This window comes from Manis pentadactyla, chromosome 19, assembly GCF_030020395.1.
Source record: "Manis pentadactyla isolate mManPen7 chromosome 19, mManPen7.hap1, whole genome shotgun sequence".
Taxonomy (NCBI): domain Eukaryota; kingdom Metazoa; phylum Chordata; class Mammalia; order Pholidota; family Manidae; genus Manis; species Manis pentadactyla.
The window spans coordinates 18,424,223-18,444,878 of record NC_080037.1 but is presented as its reverse complement, the minus strand read 5'-3'; the positions used below and the strand labels follow the sequence as shown (position 1 = coordinate 18,444,878).

The 20,656-nt window shown below is 36.3% G+C and overlaps 1 protein-coding gene across 1 annotated transcript in view; it reads right to left on the bottom strand.

Moving 5' to 3' along the window:
* The window catches only part of USH2A (usherin), a 722,977-nt gene that overhangs the window by 92,551 nt on the left and 609,770 nt on the right, over positions 1–20,656 (bottom strand). The window contains exons 56-59 of the mRNA XM_036931704.2: positions 18,902–19,085; positions 17,812–17,969; positions 5,701–5,859; positions 4,093–4,255 (exon numbers count right to left, since the gene is read on the bottom strand). Of these exons, the coding sequence (XP_036787599.2) occupies positions 4,093–4,255; positions 5,701–5,859; positions 17,812–17,969; positions 18,902–19,085 (664 nt within the window). The remainder of the gene's footprint in view (positions 1–4,092; positions 4,256–5,700; positions 5,860–17,811; positions 17,970–18,901; positions 19,086–20,656) is intronic.

The window sequence follows — 20,656 nt, the reverse complement described above, 5'->3', positions numbered from 1 at the left end:
TCCTGAAATGAACCAGATGACACCCGGGGATTTTGCATAGGCAGCATTTCAAATGAGTGAATTATAAAATAACGTCAACAAACTAGATCTTTTTAAAAAAGTGAATGCCTAGATTTCCTGTCTCATTCCTTAAAACAAAATCAAGTCTGTATTTAGATATAAGGAGTAGAACCATAAGGGTGTTGGAAGAAGTAACTGATGTGTTATTTTTAATATGATCACTAAAGGAAGAATTTCCTTAATGTACAAAGATCATCAACAAGAAACAATCCAAAAGAAAAGAGTCTAGGGATATATAATATACAATATATACACACAAAAATAGCAAATAAATATTTGAAATAAGTGAACAGTCTCAATGACAGTGACCAAAATTTTAATTAAGACAATAATAATATGCCATTTAAAATATTGAACTGGCAAAGATTTGAAAGATTGATAAGATCTGGTATTGACAGAAGTTTTCAGAATTAGAAGTTCTTACGTACCGACTTTAAAAGACAGTTTAGCAATCTTTAAAAATTTAAAACACACTTCTAGTACTGAGAGCAATCCTCCATATAGGCTTATTGTGAGGATGATTTTTGGAGGATTGCTGTTATAATGAAAACTTGGAAATCACCTATTTGTCATCAGTAGGGGTCTGGTTAAATAATTTTGCTATACAGCCATATAATAAAATACGGCTCAGTTATTAAAAGAAATAAGGTATGTGCATGTGTGTATCAAATGTCCAAAGAAAATTGCAGAACAGTATGAACCATATTATTCCTTTTATGTAAGGAAAGCTATAAAAGGAAAACATCAATGTTATATATATTAAAATTAATAGTTTTTTTCTGTTGATAATACATGCCATGGATAAGTCATAAAGAAGGCATAAATAGCCTTTATAATATCCCGTACTGTTAAAACTTTTTCCAGCAAAGGTATTTCTAATAGTCATTAACTTTTATTTTGTTAGACCAAATCCCAATGACATCAACTTCATCCATGAATAACATATTCCATGAATATTCCAGGAAGAGAGAATCCTGCTCTCCTGTAATTTTTCTGGTAAATATTTATATTTTTCTCTGGGTTCTATGGAAGTATTGTACCACTTATAAATTCACAAATATAAGATAAAGGGGGGGAGATGCTGAAGAATCTTTAATTTACAAACCAACCTTATTATAAGAAGGCAAATGCCCAAGATAGCCTAGTCTATACCTTACCAGTAAACAGGTTGCAAAACAGCATCATAAATGTCCCTATTGTGGGGAAACATTCCCTTTTGTACCTCACATGTAGTCAACAAAGTAGCCTAAATAAAATATCAGATTCACAGGTAAACTAAACAGAAGCAATCACATGAATAGACTTGTCCTTACTAGGTTATTCTGCGTTTTGTTTTTTAAAGTCATAAATATCGTATCGCTTTATTAGGCCAGACTCATTCATAGGATGATATCCAGAGGCAATATTTAAACAACAGAAGGGAATTACTGAGGGGGAATGATTTGGGGAGATGGAGAGAGAGGCATTTTCAAAATGGTGCCGGCAAGTTGGTTTCCTGCAATTTAATGAAAATTATCTGCATAGACCAAACCCGTCTTCGGTTTGAGCTAAATGTATTTCCTTTGGTGATGATAGAAGAAAGAGGAGGCAAATGATGAAGTAGAAATTACATGCCATAACCTCTCCAGAAATACTGCAAGCTGGTGGCTATAACTATATAAGGGGCTCTACGGAGTCCCAGAATGAAAAAGAACTATGTGTCTGCATTCTATTTCTGTCCTTACAAATTTCTGATTTTTTTTTTTCTGCAGCTATCTAAGAAAAATTTGATATTGTTGTTGTCTAAGCACATTTAAACTTCAGCTGAAATAACTGCCAAGTGATTCATGCCTGTGGAGGTGAATATAACGATTGTATCTGGAGCCCCAGCGCGCCATTTTCATTTCACTTTAAATAAAAAACAAAATGTATCTGTGTCAGTCAGTGCCCTTCTGCTGTACTCAGAGGTATCAAACAGGCTACAATTATGATTGCGAAGTGATTGTGTCACATTGGAGGAAGGTTTATTGCTTTTGAGTCTGCTAGGCAGTAACACATTCTGTTTCATATTACTCTTTATATCATTGTTTGGCTGTGACTAGAATAATCAAATGCCATCAAATGCTGTCAAATTCAATTTACAGTATTTTTCATTGAAGCGGGCTTTCTGCATTATATTTCCTGTTTTTCCCTCTCTATAGCTGCCATGGAATAGTCACTGTAATCATGAGCTTTATTTACAAAACCAACAGCGTGAAGCCACGTTCTGGTCTATAACAGATACTTTATTTCCCTTTATTCAGAGTAGGAATTTGATGTGCTTTTCTCATACAATTAGCATTAAGTAGATGAAAGAAAACTATTCCAAAAGGATGGGCATTTTAGAGCCTGCACTAATGTGCTTAGTGTAGAATGTAAATTCACATTAGCCATTTTTACGTGTTCATGTGTATTTGAATCAGAAATATTATTATTCTTCAATCTGCTGAGAAGAAATTTGGCTTGCTCATTTTCAGCAATGTCATTTCCATCATCAGAAATGCAATAATATTTTCCCCTTTCACAGTTTTCCTACAAATCCTTAGCTCCTCACTGAAGATTGATCTGAATCAAAGGGCTTCCGTATCTGAAGTTGCAAGAGGAAGCTACACTGTTTCACGATGCTTCAGGAGAGGACAACCGAACAAGGGAAGGCAAAAAGCTGCTGGAGAGACTTCACAAAGGATGCTGAGGTGGGGATGAGGTGCTGAGAAACGTGTGTTGTGCTCCGTGTGCCTGATGTAAATACGCTGCCTGGGAACGGGGTTTTCAGTCTGCAAATCCTTATGTCTGCTGCTGTCTGTCTAACACAGCGTCTTTTCCGTCTTAGAGAATCCTGTGGTCTGAATGTTTGTGCCCTTCCAAAATTCATGTCTTTAAATCCTAGCCCCCGATGTGATGATATTGGGGGGTGGAGCTCTGGGAGGTGATTAGGCACCCCACAGAGCTCCTGAGCTGTGTCCACATGAGGACAGAGACAGGACAACTGCCTCCGAACCAGAAACGGGCTCTCCCCAGACACGGAGTCTGCCGGCGCCTTGCCCTGACGCCTCCCAACCAGCAGGACTGTGAGCATTAAGGGTTTGTGGTTTACACGTCCCCCAGTCTACGGTATTTTTGTTGTGGCAGCCCAGATGGACTAAAACAGAGAACTAGCTCTCCTCTGACAGGTTCTTTGGCCCCTTGACTGCTCTTATGTTACTTTCTCCTTCTGTCCTGTGTTCCCCCCTCTCCCCTCAGGTCTCATGATCCCTCTCTCTCTCATTCTCTCTTTCCTTCTCTTTTTCTCTTCTACCCTTTCCCACATCCTCCTCCTGCTCATCATTCATTATTTATTTAAAGAAAATGTTAATTTAAGGCTATGTCCATGCTGATCAGATGAAGACTGGATCAGGAGGAGCAAGACCCTTCAACCCAGAAGGCCATGGTCCGTCTCTCTTGCTCATTCTTCGTATTTTCTCTTCTCTTCCCCTCCCCTCTCTCTTTCCCTCTTTTCTTCATTTTAGGTAGATACACTCAATCAATTCTGTACATCATGGTGAAAAGAAGCCATGTTAACACCATCTAGCCAGCTGAGTGAAATCTTATCAAAAGAGGGGGTAACTGCAGAGCTGAGCCACTCATGCAGATGAAGAGCAATGTCTTTTGAGGATGAGAAAAAACCTTTCCAACCTCCACATAATAGATGATGGAAAATATTAGAATTTTCTTTTTCTGGAATGAGTATGTTCTCTTGGTGAGGGAGCCTCGAGGGGCTGCTCTATCATGGTAAGATTTATGTAGGTTGTGTGGTCTTGTCTTTTAAACAGGGCTCAGATAAAAATGTTACATGGTAATTATGGCTTTTTGGACAATGTGTAAAAATTTCCAGTACCAATTTTAGTCCCTAGTACGTGCTCCAAAAGTCATGAATTCTCATCCATTCCCTTTTGGAAATAGAAAGTGTATTTGATTCTACAGTCCTGGAATAGTATGTCTTCTTAAATAATTAAAAAATAATAGTAATAGTGTTACCTGTGAATAGAGTAGTTGATGATGATTCCATTTGATTTTTTAGGTGGCATCCATTTAATCGCTATGCAAGCTGGCCCCAGTGCCTGAAGAACAGGGGAATTTAGATCCGATGGGGCTGCTTCAGATGTTTTGACAAACATCCTATTGCTAACTCCACAACTTCCTGAAAAAGAAAATTGTAATTTGTCAAGCAGGCAAAAGAGTTACATGTGCATACAGAAGGGTAAGGGTATCATGAAAATCATTTAATCTGAATGATTTAATGTGTTTATACACTTGTACACATATTTTAGATTAGTACTATAAATCTCTACAGGATTTGAATATTTAAATAGGAAACCATTTTTGGAAAATCCATTAATTAACCACATATTTATACAGGCAGAGACAATAATGCTTATGCTTGTCTCAACTGTGGTTTCTCTAATTTTCACATTCATTCTAGCCAGAAAAGGATAATGTGCTTGAATTTCATAAGTGTGTGTGTGTGTGACCTGCACATATTGTATACTCTTTAGAATATTTTATTTTTGCTAATATTTAAAAATAGTGACTGTCTCTCAATACATAGGAATTCAACAATTAATTTATTAGAGGGATATTGTATCTCCATAGCATAGTTTTAGAGAAGTAGAGAGGCGCAAAGGGATTTTGCATTTAAATCAAGAAAACATTAATTTAAAGCTATTTCCATGTTAATTAGCTGACGACTGGATCATGGAAAGCAACAGCCTTCAAACAAAATGCTGTGGTGTGGTTTGTGGAGAGAAGTAGGCAAACCCAACTCAAAGTCGGAGATGGAGCACAGCAAAACTGCAGGCCTCTAGCCCTCCTAGTCCTCACCAGCTCTATGGGAATGACCTCATTCAGAAAAAGTAGCTCCTAAGGACACGTAACATAGGACTTTCAACTACGTGTTGAGTATAAAGTTGTCAAATCTCTTTAATTGAAGGGGAAGCAACATGCTTTGTACACTGACATGAGTTACATATTTCTTCTCATAGAAGTTGAATGTTATATATTATATAACATGTGGAGGGATGAAGGGAGTGTGAGAGGCCTTTCCTTAAGACTACACAGATAGACGACGATTCCTCTGGTCACTAACCTACGCCATGGAACTCAAGGTGACCGCTTATGTACATGAGATAGGATTCATGAAACGCTGCAAAATATGTAAGATTCATCTGGGTGTAAGCCGACTTCTAAATAATGTTTTCCTTTCCACCCCAACCTTCCTGATGGAAACTTACATAGAACTAAAGTGAATACATTTTCTATGAACTTTTTGTAATACCCATTTTGTTTCTTATTACCAATAATTCCTTTATGTGAGCTAGCTGTTTTTCTTTTAAAGGGCCTTATAAAACAAGACTTTGCAAAAACTACTATTTTAATATATTTAAATTTTCATGATTTAATGTGCAGAAGTGCATAATGCTTCACTCAATGCCAGCCTCTGATTTTTCTGGGTAAACAGTCCAGTACAAATAAGAAATGAAATGTTAGTCTTCACATTTGGATTGAGCATCTATTCCTTTTCAATGAATTTTTTTTATAAGATATTTTCTTATAAAGGTCCAGGAGAAGTGTCTGAAAGACTTTCACCATTTTGACATGCTTGTATCCTTATCTCATACTGTGTGAATGGAGCCAAATTTTCCAGAAGGATAGATTGATGATGACCAGCAGAAGAGGTCAGAGGTGCCACACTTCCAGCATTGAGTAAGACATTGTATTCCACAGGCATTATGGGGATGAGGATCCCTTTAAAGAGAGAGAGAGTAAAAACATAAACATATATGTAAGCTATACAGAATTGCCAACAAATGTTTGTCTTTTAAGAACAATGCATATTTAAAATTTTATAACATGAAGGTGCATTATTGCTTAAGATAACAATTAATAACTGCCTGAAATTAAGTTGGAAAATGTTAGAATGCATATTCCAAAAGTAAGAAATGCACACCACCCACTTCCTAAAACAAATGAAGTATCATGGTTTTAGTCAAAGATATACTCTGTGGGCAAATAAAAACGAAGGCATGTTTCACTTCTTAAAAAATACTAGGCAATTAGAAATGGTGTCATATATTTTTTCCTTGGCTTACTTACTCTTAAAGTACATAAAAAACCTCACCAGTTTTGCTTGTAACAATAATTTTTCTCTAGGCATTGTGTATGCATCCAATCTGACACGGATCCTTGACATAATAGCTTGTAATGTATCCAAATCATAGTCTACCTAGAGAATTCCTAGTGCATTAATTATTGAGTCAGGACAGTCCACTGTCAGTGAGATGTACAGACCTAAATACATATGAAATTTGGGTTCAAAAACTAATTTTTTACAATGCTTCTTAAAGAAAGAACATCTTGTTATTTTGGCCTCTTTACAATCTGTTCATATAATTAAATTCCAGTAAGTTTTGTTTGGTCATGAACAACATGCACACGTTGTCAAGGAGAGGATATGAGCCTTAAATGAAGAATATAATAGAGTCTCCCACTACATTTTCTCTTTATCTAATAGTTTAGACATTTGGGGGCTTAATTACTTACTTTTGTAGTACTTAAATTTGTCTTTGCTATAGAAAAAATGAAATATGAAGCATAGGACCTGTGAAAGATGAGTTCTGAAGAATGAAATGTGCTTTTGCTCTTTGTAGGTATCATCCCAATAGAGGGGGGGAAGAGCCAGTGCAAACCAGAGGTGCTCAGGATTTTATGTACACGTAACACATGTAACAAAGACTCCCTGAAGGAAACAGTGATCATAATCAGAAGGACTGGCCTTTGGACTTTGGGAAGGTGCTAGATTGTGCTGAACCAAGAAGGAGGATTTTTATTTTAATTTGGGAGCATCCTAGTTAAACTACCTGTTGCATCTGTCCTAATAGCGTAAATCACTGTTATTCTACCACTGATTTCTAAACTCTTATCTCTGGTTTTATTGCTCTCCTGTAATCCAGATTTGTATTTTCGATGGCTTACTTCACAGAGACTCAATCTCAACAGCTCCAAAACAGAACCACGATGTCTTTCCACTCCCAAACCTGCTCTTCTCAGGTTTCCTCTCACCATTTCTGTATAAGGAAACCTCAGGGTAACACCCATAAGATAAGGCTCCCAGAGTAGACCTGCTTTCTTCACTCTGCAACTCACTAACTTATATCAATTGTTTTCTTCAATACATTTGAACTTTATAATCAGCAACAAGGAGATTTTGAAGGTGCTAATATGAGCTAACTTTTATTTTAGGAAGACAACAGTGCTGGCAAACAAACACTGGATCAAAAACGTGAGTGACAGGAGTTGGGGTATCACTTGGAAAGCCATTGGATGGTTGTACCAATAAAGCAAGTAAGAAAAGCTATCTCATGGCATCCCTGTTTTATACCAGGAAGCATACATCATCTTATTTAATACCTAAGATGTCAATTTCATCAAGTATTTTCAGAGACAAGGACACACATTATATCCTTTCTGGAATATCAGTTTGACTTGTAAAATTTGGGAATGTCTGAGCAAGGAAACTAGCAGAATCCCACTTTTCCTTGTTCACAAAAATTCAATGTGCATTCTTTCCCTAAAAATCCCAAGACTAGAAAATCATGTGTACTGAGTGACTATAAGTTGTTTTAAGTCTATAGTCACCTCAGAGTGAACTAACTGTATGACAGCAAAATATGTTTATGGTGACATAACTCATGTGTTGAAAAAATACAAGTACTTTTCATGATGCAGTTGAGGCACAATTTTAGCTGCTCACTATGGCTTTAAAATGAATTCACAGCAGATAACCTTCTGCAGACAAAGGATGAAAAGTTGGCTGGGTGCATGATGTTTCTGCTCAGACTCAGGTAATAGACAATTCCATGTTTGCTTGTTTTTTTCCCATGAAGAAAAGATATCAAAACAATGATTAATGCCTAGAAAATGTAAATGAATTCATTTTTCTCTTTAATGGTATAGTGAGTATACCTAAAGAGCTTATTTAGAAGATATCCTTTTGAGGTCTGATTCTCAACTGCAAGACAAAACTGGGATTATTTTTACTGTTCCCAACAAGATCACTATAAAAGACGTTTGAGAGTTGGATGAAGAGAGTTGATTATAGGGACCATTTAGGGCTCTCAGTTTGTTAATGGATGAGGAAAACCTATGTACTCTATTAGAGGTAAAATAAAGAGCAATGAAACCAAGCCTTTTTTTTTTCCCCACTAAAAATGTTCTTTGGAGAATGTTTCCAGAAGTAGTAGATGAGATTGAAGAGTGAATCAGAAACCCTCTTACTTTGCAATTTGACCTTTCAGCAGGAAGATATGCTTATGGGAATTTCCATCCAGAGTATTTAGGAATTCATTCCACCTTACATTTTGAGCATTTCTCCTTATTGTTACCCTGACAGTCTGTTAAGCAGTAGGAAAAAAGGTTGTTGTTTGTGCCCATATAACAAAATGAAAAGGAAGAATTGCCTGGTCTTGGTGTCAGCTTTCTTCAGATTGACCTAATATCCAGCAATATAATAGCATATCACTCTTTAGCCAGAGAGATGAGTTAGAAAACATTCTCCTGAATGATAAATTACCTCATACATTCATTTTCAGGATGAAGGCAGACACCTTGGAATACAATGGTACATTTGCATGAATTTTTAAGATTAAAAAGCAAGACCTTAAAGAAATTACAAGTTTATGGTGATTGCTTCAGGCTGTTTCCAGACCTCCTGGGATTACATGTTCATTCTCGTCTTCTCTGTTCCTAGGGTAGATGTTGTAGAAAAGTCTGCCAAACACAACCATTTGAAAAATGTGCCATCATTCTTGTTGAACTAGACAAACCACAGAATGGAGTCAGACAGATCAAATCCTTCCTCTGCCCTTATTTGTCCCTGGTAAATTCCCCAACTTCTATGAACACCAGTCTCCTCATCTGTAAAATGATGATACTAATGGTCACTTCACAAAGAGCTGCAAAGATTAAATTAGGAAATGCATGTAGCTCATCGTAGTACATTCTGGCAACAAAGGAAGTGCTGAATAAATAAGAGACATCTCTGCAAAACAAAATGAAATGGAACAAAATGGGAAAAAGCCCCACAACTGTGCCACTGGTTTCGTGTGTCCTCAAATACTTCTGAACCCATCTTTTATATAACATTGCCATCCTAATTACAAATAATGTTACATTCATTCATGTAAATACAATTATAACAATATTTTAATATCTGGTTTTATTTTTTAGGTATCCTTGAATACGATCAAATTGTGCTCCTATGAAGATATTCTATTTTTTTTCTTTCTCAGCAGTCTCCCCTTCAGTATGCCTGAGGCGGCTGTGTATCTTCAGTCTGCACCTATTGGTCTGCTCCTAGAAATTTCTCTGCTTAACAGGACGGGATTCCTAGGGAGTCAGGGCTTCCACCACATTTCAAATGTAGACATAATCTTGATCCAAATTTAAACATGGCCAGTCAAAGCATGAACCTGGAAAATGTATTTTTCACATTTTGGTTAATTGGAAATAAATGCCCTTTACATATACCTACAAGGTGCTGAAACAGAAAATACTCCTTGAAGTCATGAATACGTCAAATGCTGACATGCATTTAGGAAAGAGGACCCCGTCCACTGTCATAATTTACAGCACTGTAGCATGAAAGCGCCCAGTGTTCCCACAAGCCCTATGCCATCTGTGGTGAGTCTGAGACGCCTTAGCCTCCTGGTATTCTGACGACTAAATGAAATGAAATGGGCATATTTGTTAAAGTCAGCTGGGAGGCCACACAGCTTGGTTAGTTCCCGAGTTCATAAATTTATGTCAGAGCAAAAGGAGCACTGGAAGCTCAAGTGAACCAATTTACCCTAAGTGCAAATGGCAGTTTTGTTATTTGGTGTCAAAGTTACCAGTCGCACAATGACAAGGTGCCATAACACATTTTCTCGTTCACTAAAGAACAAGGGTTTTGTTGGTTAATATTCCTCGCAATGCTCCTTTTCATAATTTACAACAACTAGATGCTGATAGGTTATTTAACATTTATGAAGTTAAGATGTAATCAGAAAAACCCTGATTATCTTTACAAATAAAAAAGTTAAATTATTCAACTTTTTTTTTTTTCTGTGGCTTCATTTCACAGCAGGTGCATACTTTACAATGGGACAAGTCAATCAAAGAATCCTTTTTTAAAATCTTTTTTTAGGAGCTGGAGCAGGAACAATTCTAAGAGGAAAACTATTAATTCGGTTTGAGAGCTGCATTTGCTTCAAGACGCTGGTTGCCCTTAACCTAATGCTTTTAACAAAATCAGCCTAAATTCCTCTGTTTATAGGTATGGGTACCTTGGTTATGCCCTTTTGAGGATGTGGATATAAAACAAGACTCTCCTGAACACACACCCATACCAACTGTATGGACATTTAACACAGTCTGTATGATAGTTATCATCTCATGCCCTTCCTACTCTATTAGACATAGGGTTATTGAAAGGAGGGACAAAGTCTCATTCTTCTTTAAAACTCTTACTGCATCTAGCATTATGCTTTGCCCGTGAGTGGGACTCAATAAGCATTTTCATGATAATTACAGTGAATAGATGAATCAATCTATCCAAAGGCAAATGAATTACATCCCATGAAGTTTTAAGCTACAAATAAAACAACCCTACTGGGTTACTGGATGGGCTGACCTTGAATTACTCTGTCCTCATTCATGTTTCCTATACCTGTAGCAAAATTATATTTAGCTTTCAAGTAGGATCTTGGAGTTCAGAAAAAAATGATCTGTTTTCTGAACTGTTTATGCAGAAAAGTAGTGACGAAATATAGCACAGTGGTTTCAACGACAGAATTTGGGGCCAGAGCCAGTGCAGGTTGGCTGTGACACCTATGTGATGAATGGCCTAGAGAAAATAGTTTCATTACATCTAAACTGACTTTTCCCATTATTAAAATGGGGAGATCAACAGGACATACTATATTGAGCATTAAATGAAATATGTGTTAATTTCTTAGAAAAATGCCTAGTACATATTAGAACTCAGTAAAGAGAAATGCATTAAACACCAGAAGCAAAGACAATAGAAGCAAAAACCAACAAGTAGAATTACATCAACCTACAAAGTTTCTGCACAGCAAAGGACACCATCAACACAATGAAAAGGCAACCTTGGGACTGGGGGAAAAGATTTGCAATCCAACTATCTGATGAGTTCCTATCCAAAATAGATAACAGATTCATAGCAAAAAAAACAAGTAGCCCAGTTAAAAAAAGGACAAAGGCTCTGAATAGACATTTTTCCAAAGAAGACAGACAAATGGCTGACAGGTACATGAAAAGGTGCTCCACATCACTAATCATCAGGGAAATGCAACTCCACACCACCGTGAGATACTGCTCCCAACCTGTGAGAATGGCTACTATCAAAAAGATAAGTGAAGACAAATGCAGGGAAGGGTGTGGAGAAAAAGGACCCCTTGTGCACTGTTGTGGGAATGTGAACCGATACAGCCACCATGGAAAACAGGATGGAGGTCACCCAAGAAATTAAAAATGGAACTACTCTATCACCCAGCAGTCCCACCTCTGGCTACATACCCAAAAGAAATGAAATCATGATCTCACAGAGATATCCGTACTCCCATATTCACTGCAGCATTATTCACAATAGTCAAGGTATGGAAACAACCTAAGTGTCATTCAACAGATGAATAGATCATGAAAACTTGTTGTATAGATACTGGAATATTATTTAGCCTTAGAAAGGAAGGGAATCTGGTCATTAGTGACAATATGGATGAACCGGAAGGTCATTATGCTAAGTGAATCAGCCAGACAGAAAAAGGCAATACATGCATGATATCACTTATATGTGGAATCTTGAAAAAAAAATTCAAACTTCAAGATACAGCATAGAATGATAGTTGTCAGGGCCTAGAGGATGGAGAAAATATGGAGAGGTTGGTCAAAGGGTACAAATTTTCAGTTATAAGATGAATAAATTCTGACAATCAAATGTATAACATGGTCACTATAGTTGATAAGACTGTATTGTAAAGTTGAAATTTTCTGAGAGTAGATCTTGTGTTCTTACCGAAAAAGAGAGAAAAAAAAGTAAATATGTGAAATGGTAGATGTGTGAATAAACTCAATGATGGGAATCCTTTCACAGTCTAGCCGCATACCAAATCATTATGTTGTGTACTTGAAATGTATTACAGTCTTACTTGTCAATATAACTCAATAAAACTGGAAAAAAGATAAATTGCTAATAGGCAAAGCAAGCACAATCACTGAAGTGAGTGCTGCATTTTCCTCTGAAACTCGCCACTGGTTGTCACTTAGTTACTGCACTTAAACAAAAATTGAAACAATTGTCGATGTTGAATAATCCCAATTAATTCAATGTGAATTCCTTAGAAAGCTTAATGCCAATTTTGACTTTAAATGGCTAGTATCTGACCTAATACACTGCAGCTGGTGTGCAAACTGTATGCCAAGATGCCTAATGTCTATAAATAGGCCATATTGTGGCTAGCTACCCTTTAATCAAAACTTGATTAATAAAAAAATTTCTATTCCTAAGCAATATTAATTGAAAGGATTTCTCAGAGGGAGAATTGTTGCCAATTCTTTTCTTTGAGGGACTAAGAAATGTGAAAGGAAAAGCACCAGTATTTCAATATAACGCATTAAATCTAAATACCCATCTTCAGTGAGAAAAAGTGCATGTGGAATGTGATGACATTGTTAATTAGAACATGATTAAGGGCTGGGATAGTTCAAAATATAGTCATCACCTTGATAAATTAGAAAGGCTCATTATTATCTTCAGAGTTTAAATAATTTTGAATGTTTAGATTCTCAAACAGCAGGGATATCTCTTATTTTTATTCTGAGTAAAACACTTATGTTCTTTGAGGCATTTGTTTCTTCATTTTTCATAATTTTTTTTTCCCATTAGTTGAACACATATCCTTTCTCTCTTTAATATGAGTGTGCAGTGCCTGATCCAAGGTTCAGAGCTGGGAAAAGGTGAGAAGCAGTGTTTAGGAATGAACTGACCTGACTGACATTTGTCTGTAGGTCTGAATATTACTGGTCACCATCTATCCAGTGCCTGCTAGATGTTTTACCATGCTTTTTTACTGACTTCACATAATAGCAGTGCAAAGTAGGCATTTAGTATCACAGGCAAGAGACCTAAGGGTCAGAGACATTGGGTGACTTGTCAAGGCCATAAGGAGGCTAAGTGGTGGGGCCCGTTTCACACTAGAGCCAATATTTCCTTTCCTGAAATAAGTGAAAAAGAAAAATGCAGCCATAAGACAACAAATAACATTTGGAAGCTCTATGTATGTGCCCTATTTTTCTTTAAAGAAGGTATGTGTGTGTGAAGGGTTGAGTTAGTGTGGAGGGAGTGGTGAGCTTTAGAGGAAAACAAGTGTTTGAATCATTTTAAACGGCAGAAAACCCAAAAGTTACTTATATTTTCCTGAATGATAAATGTTAGAAGCTTAACATTTTGTTCCTCCATTAATTCAGCAAATGTTTCATAAGCATAGGTCATTTATGTATTATCTCATGTAGAGGTACATATGATATACAAAAGGGTAGAAATCTTGATTTTTCTAGAGCTTGGAGTGTTTGGAAAATCTTACTACTGACATTTTTCAGGTAATCATGAGATAAAGTGACCTAGGATTTACATGGGAGGTAAGATAATGTCTACCAAGGCTTTAAAATAGTCTTTGAATGTTCTCCTTGCATACATTTCAGAAATAACTCTTTCCCTCTTCTACCGAATTAAAGTCTTTCTGCACTTGGAATCTGGTTTTGCTAAACCACGCCCACTCCTTCAGGACACTTGCAGGTAGGTAAAGCCTTCCGGTTCTAGTTCCTTTGTGCCACAGGACAGAACAATTGCCTGGGGGCTATCTTCCCTTCAGGGCTTACCATTTTCCACACTTAATTCTTCTGGTTTTGACATGCCCAGCAAAAAAAGTTATTCTCCAACAGTCACTTGGTTTCACCAACACCTAGTCTGTTTCTTGGCCCTCAGGACTACTATTTCAAAAAGCATAGTCATGTCATCACAAATCTGAAAGACTTTGGGCAATAACTGAAAAGTTTGATTTGGATATGAGAGTTAAGCCGAGGACAGGAAAGAGCTGCTCTTAGAAGGCAGTAGTAGGGAGTAGACTTGAATTTGAATCCTGGATCTGCTGTGTGACCTGACCTTGAGTATATTATGTTACTTCTTCGAGATTCAAATTTCTTATCTTACTATGGTGATGATGATACTACTTGTCTCTCAGGGTTTATGTGAAAATTAACTGAGGGAAGGCAGAGAAAGTGCTTACTAAAGTATTTGGCACATGTTAGGATTTAACAAATGGCAAATATAAACATGGAATATTAATGTATACAGATGATATTTCCCATCACTATCGCAATTCCTCTTTCCTGGAATATTCGCACTTATTCCCTAGGCTTCACTCTCTTTCCCGGTAATGTTTATAAACACATAGTAAGACTTAATTTATACACAGAAATAATAATTTATAAACTGAAAACCTACCTAATTGTCTAGGTACTTTTCTGTTGCCAAGCAGCCACATTAACTTTTTTCTCCCAGGACCTTACCTGTGTAAGAGCACTCCATTCACACTGACCACAAAGCAATTGGTTAAAAAGTAAAAATTCGAGTTAATTCTGTTCATCTAACCACTCTTTTGGCTTTGGACATTTTAGAAAAACTGGTTTGATACATGCTTTCAGAGACTTATTGTAACTGACTACTCTTCCTAGTTATGATCCATGCTTATTGAACTTAAGCACACTGAAGTCATGTAGGGAGGCTTAGAGAAAGATTGAGATTCCTTGGATCCATTCCAGAAGTTTCTTAGTCTGTAAACTTGGGATTGAGAATCTGTCTTTGCACAAGTTTACCGGATGATTCTAATGTTCATTCACACTGGGGCTCTACAGATTCGGAATGGTTTGCACATTTTTCGGTCTATGATGTAATCATTTTGCAATGGCAGGAGAATATGATGAATACCTAGAAAGCTTGTGGTTGTAGAGCAAATAAACGATTACTTATTGCAAATTTGTTCTCTTCCCTTTTAAAATATATATTTGTGTCTAGTCAGGAACCGAAAGATGTGTTTATTATCCAAATCAAAACACAGCATGAGGTACTTTCCAATAAAATCAACTGTAGATTATACACAAGTCAAAGTCATCTGCCTGTTGACTGAGTTCGAAATCCTTCTAGGCACCAGAAAAAAAGTTTAATTTAAGATTTTCATCTTTCCATATATTACAGGGTTTCTGTAATGGATTTTGTGCATCTGAAACGAAAAGATTGACAGGTCTGGATATTACAGCTTTATTAACCATTGGGTACATGGTCAGAGTTAGTGTGTAAAACATTTCTACAATACACCCTAGGCTGGACTAGAGTGAATAATTTCTATTAAGCCTGAGAGAAACAAGAGTCAAGTTACATTAAGAACACAGAAGTTGTGTTTTACTCCACAATGATCCTTTCTAAATGGAAACATATATTAAGCATAAAAATATAATGTTGAACTCAAATTAAAAATGGCAAAATGCTGGGAAATTTGAAAGAAGTCTTAAAAAATTACAAACCCAATCATGCACTGCACGGTGTTATCATTTTGGAAACTGGGGCCTTGAGACCTAATAAATGTTGGAGCAAATACATTGTAAAAATGAGTAATTGAAGGCAACAATAATTCTCCAAAAATAATCACCACTATTTATAGAGTATTATACAGAACCAATGTATGCCAATTATATGAAGTGCCTCATTCAATTCTCAGAACAACCCTACATGTAGGTACTACCATTATCTCCATTTTACAGACGGAGAGAACTGACGCAGAACACCTGACTTGTCTAAGGTCGGCTAACAGATGGCGGTACTGCAGTGTGGTTCCTGGTTTTCTCTGTCACTCTACTTTCATTGTCTTCAAAGAAAAATATTTTCAGATCCTTACTGAGTGTAAAGTCTTCAAATTAGCAATGGCAATTTATGTGTATAATAATGTTAACATGACAGGTAATTTGATATAAACCATGGAGCTTCCTGGTCACGTGGCTAGGAAATCATCAACTTTGCTTATCATTTTGGACTTTCCCTTATTTTACTCTGAGAATTTGGATGGTTGGGAGACCTGATGTGAATCTGGGAAATCTTACTAGGCTGAATCTGGTCCCAGACTGGCTCTATTCTCTTTTGTTTTACTGTGTGGTGCAATAACACCATAGCACTATAAAAATGCCAAGGACAAATATGCTAAAAAAAGTCGCAGGATAACAATACTGTTCCATCAAAGTATAAATCAATTCTGTAAAGAGATATGTAAGTTTCTTTATTTTCCACAGCAGACAATTGGTGCGTTCCTCCATTAAACTAAGAACAGAGTTCAAGAAGTCTTATGCTCCTAAAACTGAGACTATAGATCTTTGACACATGCTGGCACTAGTGTTTATTCCTTTATGTTTTGTTTAATTTAATATGTTGCATATTTATTTAAAACAAAGGTGGATGAAATCATTTATATTTAATATCTTAGTGCAACTTAAATTTTTCTTTGTTTATAAAGCTCTTGGTTGATTTTCTCCTGTGAATTAGACACCCCCCTTGTGTCTTTGATCTTAGATTATGACATTATAAGGATATTGGTTCACAGGAATTTAAATTTTATAGATTAGGCCTCTATGTTATCTTTTTGATTATATTACCTGTTTTGACTGAGATAATTGTTCAATTAAAAAGTATGTTCTTTGTTTATTATTTTACATAATGGACCTGCTGATGGCCAAAATGACAGTTAATCGGTTATTTGCAGGGCCTGTTGAACTGTAGCTAAACTTATTCTGATGGGGATGATAGGGTCTGTGTCAATTCTGTCTAAAGGCCAGATGTTAAAAATAAAATCACATATTTTGAAGTGCATTTAACACCATAATACATTTTAAATTTTATTGAAACAAAACTTCCATATGCCTGTTATGTTAAAAAAGCAGGCAGATCTCACGCGGACCCTACCTCCACAGTTAATACTCACCATCAGAATTTTACCTGAAGATGATGCTTATATCAAAATATGATAATGCACTAAGCCACGAAAGCAATCCACCAGGGATTAAAAGGCTCAGTGAAGGTTACGCAGCTCAGAGAGGCAGAATTCAGCTACCATTACTGCTCACAACCCAAGATACAACCCAGGATAGGTGGAAGGGGCTATTGTCTTTCTGAATTCTCCATTCACTGCTGTAATGTAGAAGGAATCATATAATGCCAATGATCTCATTTAGGGAGTCCTGTCGAAATGAATGTTCAAGGTAATTCAGACTTACATGACCTTTGAACATACGTGAATAGGAAGACAGATTTTGGTACTTGAAAGTGTACTGCTTTGATAGAAAATTATATATCTATGCATTTATAGATCTTTAACTCCATATCTACATCTGTATCTATCAACATGTATACTTAGTATGTATTTGCTTAGGAGTGTGGTTTGGATTATTCTGTTTATATTTATCCAGAAGACAAATTATGTCCTGATTTACTAAATTCAAATTCTACCCTTGACTAATCTCCAATTAATTTTCTCTAAAATGTTTTACACACACACACACACACACACACACACACACACACAGGTTTTATTTCTTTACCTGGTGGGGTCCAAGCTACAAATATGGAATAAGGACCAGTTACTGTGATATTATACGGAGGCTGGATTTCTCCTGGCGTCAGAACAGGTGTTTGTACAATGTAGTCATCACTAAGACTGGTACCACCTCCAGTTGTGGCTTCCAACTTATAAATGTATCTGCATTTAAAAAGAAAGCATTGTGATAAGGCAGTGCACAAGAAAGTGAACAGTGATGGCTGGCTTTTCTATCCATTGCTTAGTCCTAAATTTGTGACAAATTGCAATCCTTTGCTCCCTGTCCAGAAACTTTACCATTGACTTGGTAGTTTTTCTAGCATAGGCAGCACTCTCTAGACAATCGCTATTTCTGCCTCTCTCACACTTTACTTTTAACTCTAATAATTCATAACTTTCCTTAAAGATCTTTGGAAAGTCTTAGAATGTGCCAGTGGGTTATGGAGGACTCCAGTTAATCTTCCCCATTTTTAAATGGCTTGGAGTTCAGGGAAATATGTTTAGAAGAAGATGTTTCAAAATTGATCTGCTATTCTCTATAATAAAATTAAATTGATCTCTACTCTCTGCAGTAAAACATCTGTTGATCTAAGGTATATTTTGTGTCTGCTAAGAAATGAGTGGGACTGAATTGCAAATATGTGGAACTCTTTTGTCCCTGAACCATTCATGTCTGTACATAGTGTAGCAAGTAGAGAAAATATGGTACTAGAAGAAAAAGTAGTTGGTGCAAAACACAACTCTTTAAATCTCTTTTATTGTTAGTGTAGGAATGCATGTTTTTGAAGATGATTTGATAATTTTTGTAGTTTAAAGCTATATTTTATATATTTAACAATTCTCATGCTTTCATCTCAAAGAGAAAACCATTTACATTTTTTAAGGAATTTCATGTGCTCTAAAGACTAATATAATGAGTTAGCTCTTGGGTCTTTGACATTTGAAATTGAATAAAAGATTTCATCAGCTATGAAATGGCTTACGAATGAGGAGTTCAGTTAACTAATTATTGTTTCAGTTGTAGATTTACTCTTTTTGTCATAAAAAATCTAAAAGTATAACCATATGTTTGGTAAAGTTTTCTTTCAGTTTACCTGCTGTTGGGCTCCAGGTTTTTATCAGTGAAATTCTGCTCTTCGCTGCCACCGAGGAAAACCAAGATTCCATTACGACTCAATTGATACTGAGAAATGAGGCCATTGGGCTTTTCTGGCAGATTCCAATATAACTCTACTGTTGTAGAATTGATGATAACATGTCGAGGTGTCACCCAAACTCCTGGTAAAAAAAATAACACAATGAGTTTTATTGTTAGGATAAAATAAACACCTTATCAAAAGTCACGCCATCAACTCACATACTATGATAGTTTTATCTGTTGATTTAAAAAAATCTGGTGAGTGACAAAAATACATTTTATTTGCTACGGAGATGAAACATGGAATTGGGAGTACATATGATTTTTAGTGCTTTGATGATTTTATTCTTGAGTTGCCTTTAGAAAGTGAATGTAGACTAGTGGTGTGAAATTTCTCTATCTTGGCTGTTATTCTGAGTGTTGCCAGGGCCTGACAGATTATCCAGGGATTTGAAACTTTGATGCCTATTCACTTGGAATATGTGGAAGTGATTATATTCTAGTTTTTATCTGAATTATCAAATTCAATGAAGAAGCGACTTTGCTGTTGTCTTTCTTATGCCACATGCTATGCGACTTGTACTCCTTTCTTTCTGGCTACTTCTTCTTTCTTGCCTCATTTACTGGCTCTCTTGCCCCTGCTGGGCCTCAAAATGAAGTAGTGCTCCAGAGGCTTAGGCCCTCTCCTCCTATTTTCCCTTTCCTTCCTCTCTTCTCTTCTTTTCCAACATTCACCTTTCAGATGCTCTCCATTTAGTCTCTGGTTTAAATATCAATGCTGACTGCTCCCCAAAGCATTATCTCTAGAGTAAAACTCTCTCCTGAAGGTCAGACTCATGAATCCAACTGTCTACTGACACCCCATTTGGATGACTGGTTATATATCCAAAAACTTAAAATATCCAAAACAGAACTGATAATTTTCCTGTCTACAATCTATTCCTCTCCTAATCTTGTCCATTTATCCATTTCCCTGGGCAAAATACAAAACAAAACAAAACAAAAAAACTCGAGGATTTCACTTTTCTCACCTGCAAAAATAATGTAGCAACAGGTCCTGCAGATTGTTCACTGAGTATACATAGATTTTTATATCTTTGCTGCCACTTCTACTGATCCAAGCTACGTTTCTCTCATGGACTCCTGTGATAGCCTCTAGACTATTATCCATATTTTAAATCTTGTCCTTCCCTATTTAATTGCAATCTTTATATAAAAGTATATAAATTACATATGAAAGACAATGTAATATTTATAAAACATACAACACTTTTTGAAATTATTCATATAATACCAATTCCTGATGATAACCTGTATGGTCCCACATTTTTCTGGCTCTGACCCACCTGGCACCATCCTCTCTGTCATTCACAAAGTTCTTTCCCACCCCTGAGCTTTGGCATTTCTATTTCCTCTGCCTGATTTTGACACTACGACCTTTTTTGTCACGACACTATGGTATTTTGCATTTTACTCTCATAGTTCAGTGCCCTGTGTAAATAGGTCAAAGGTTCTTGTTTGATTGTATCTCCTGTGTAAGTTAGTAAAGAGTACGCTTTCAACACCTTTGAAAGGAAAATTTTCAAGACATTCAAGTGTAATTTATTTAGTGACATCCTGAAAGAATCAAGATAGTATTTAAACAATGGCTTGAACTTACTGATTTTCTAAGGAACAACCTATTCTTGAGAGGAAAGTCATTCATTTTGTT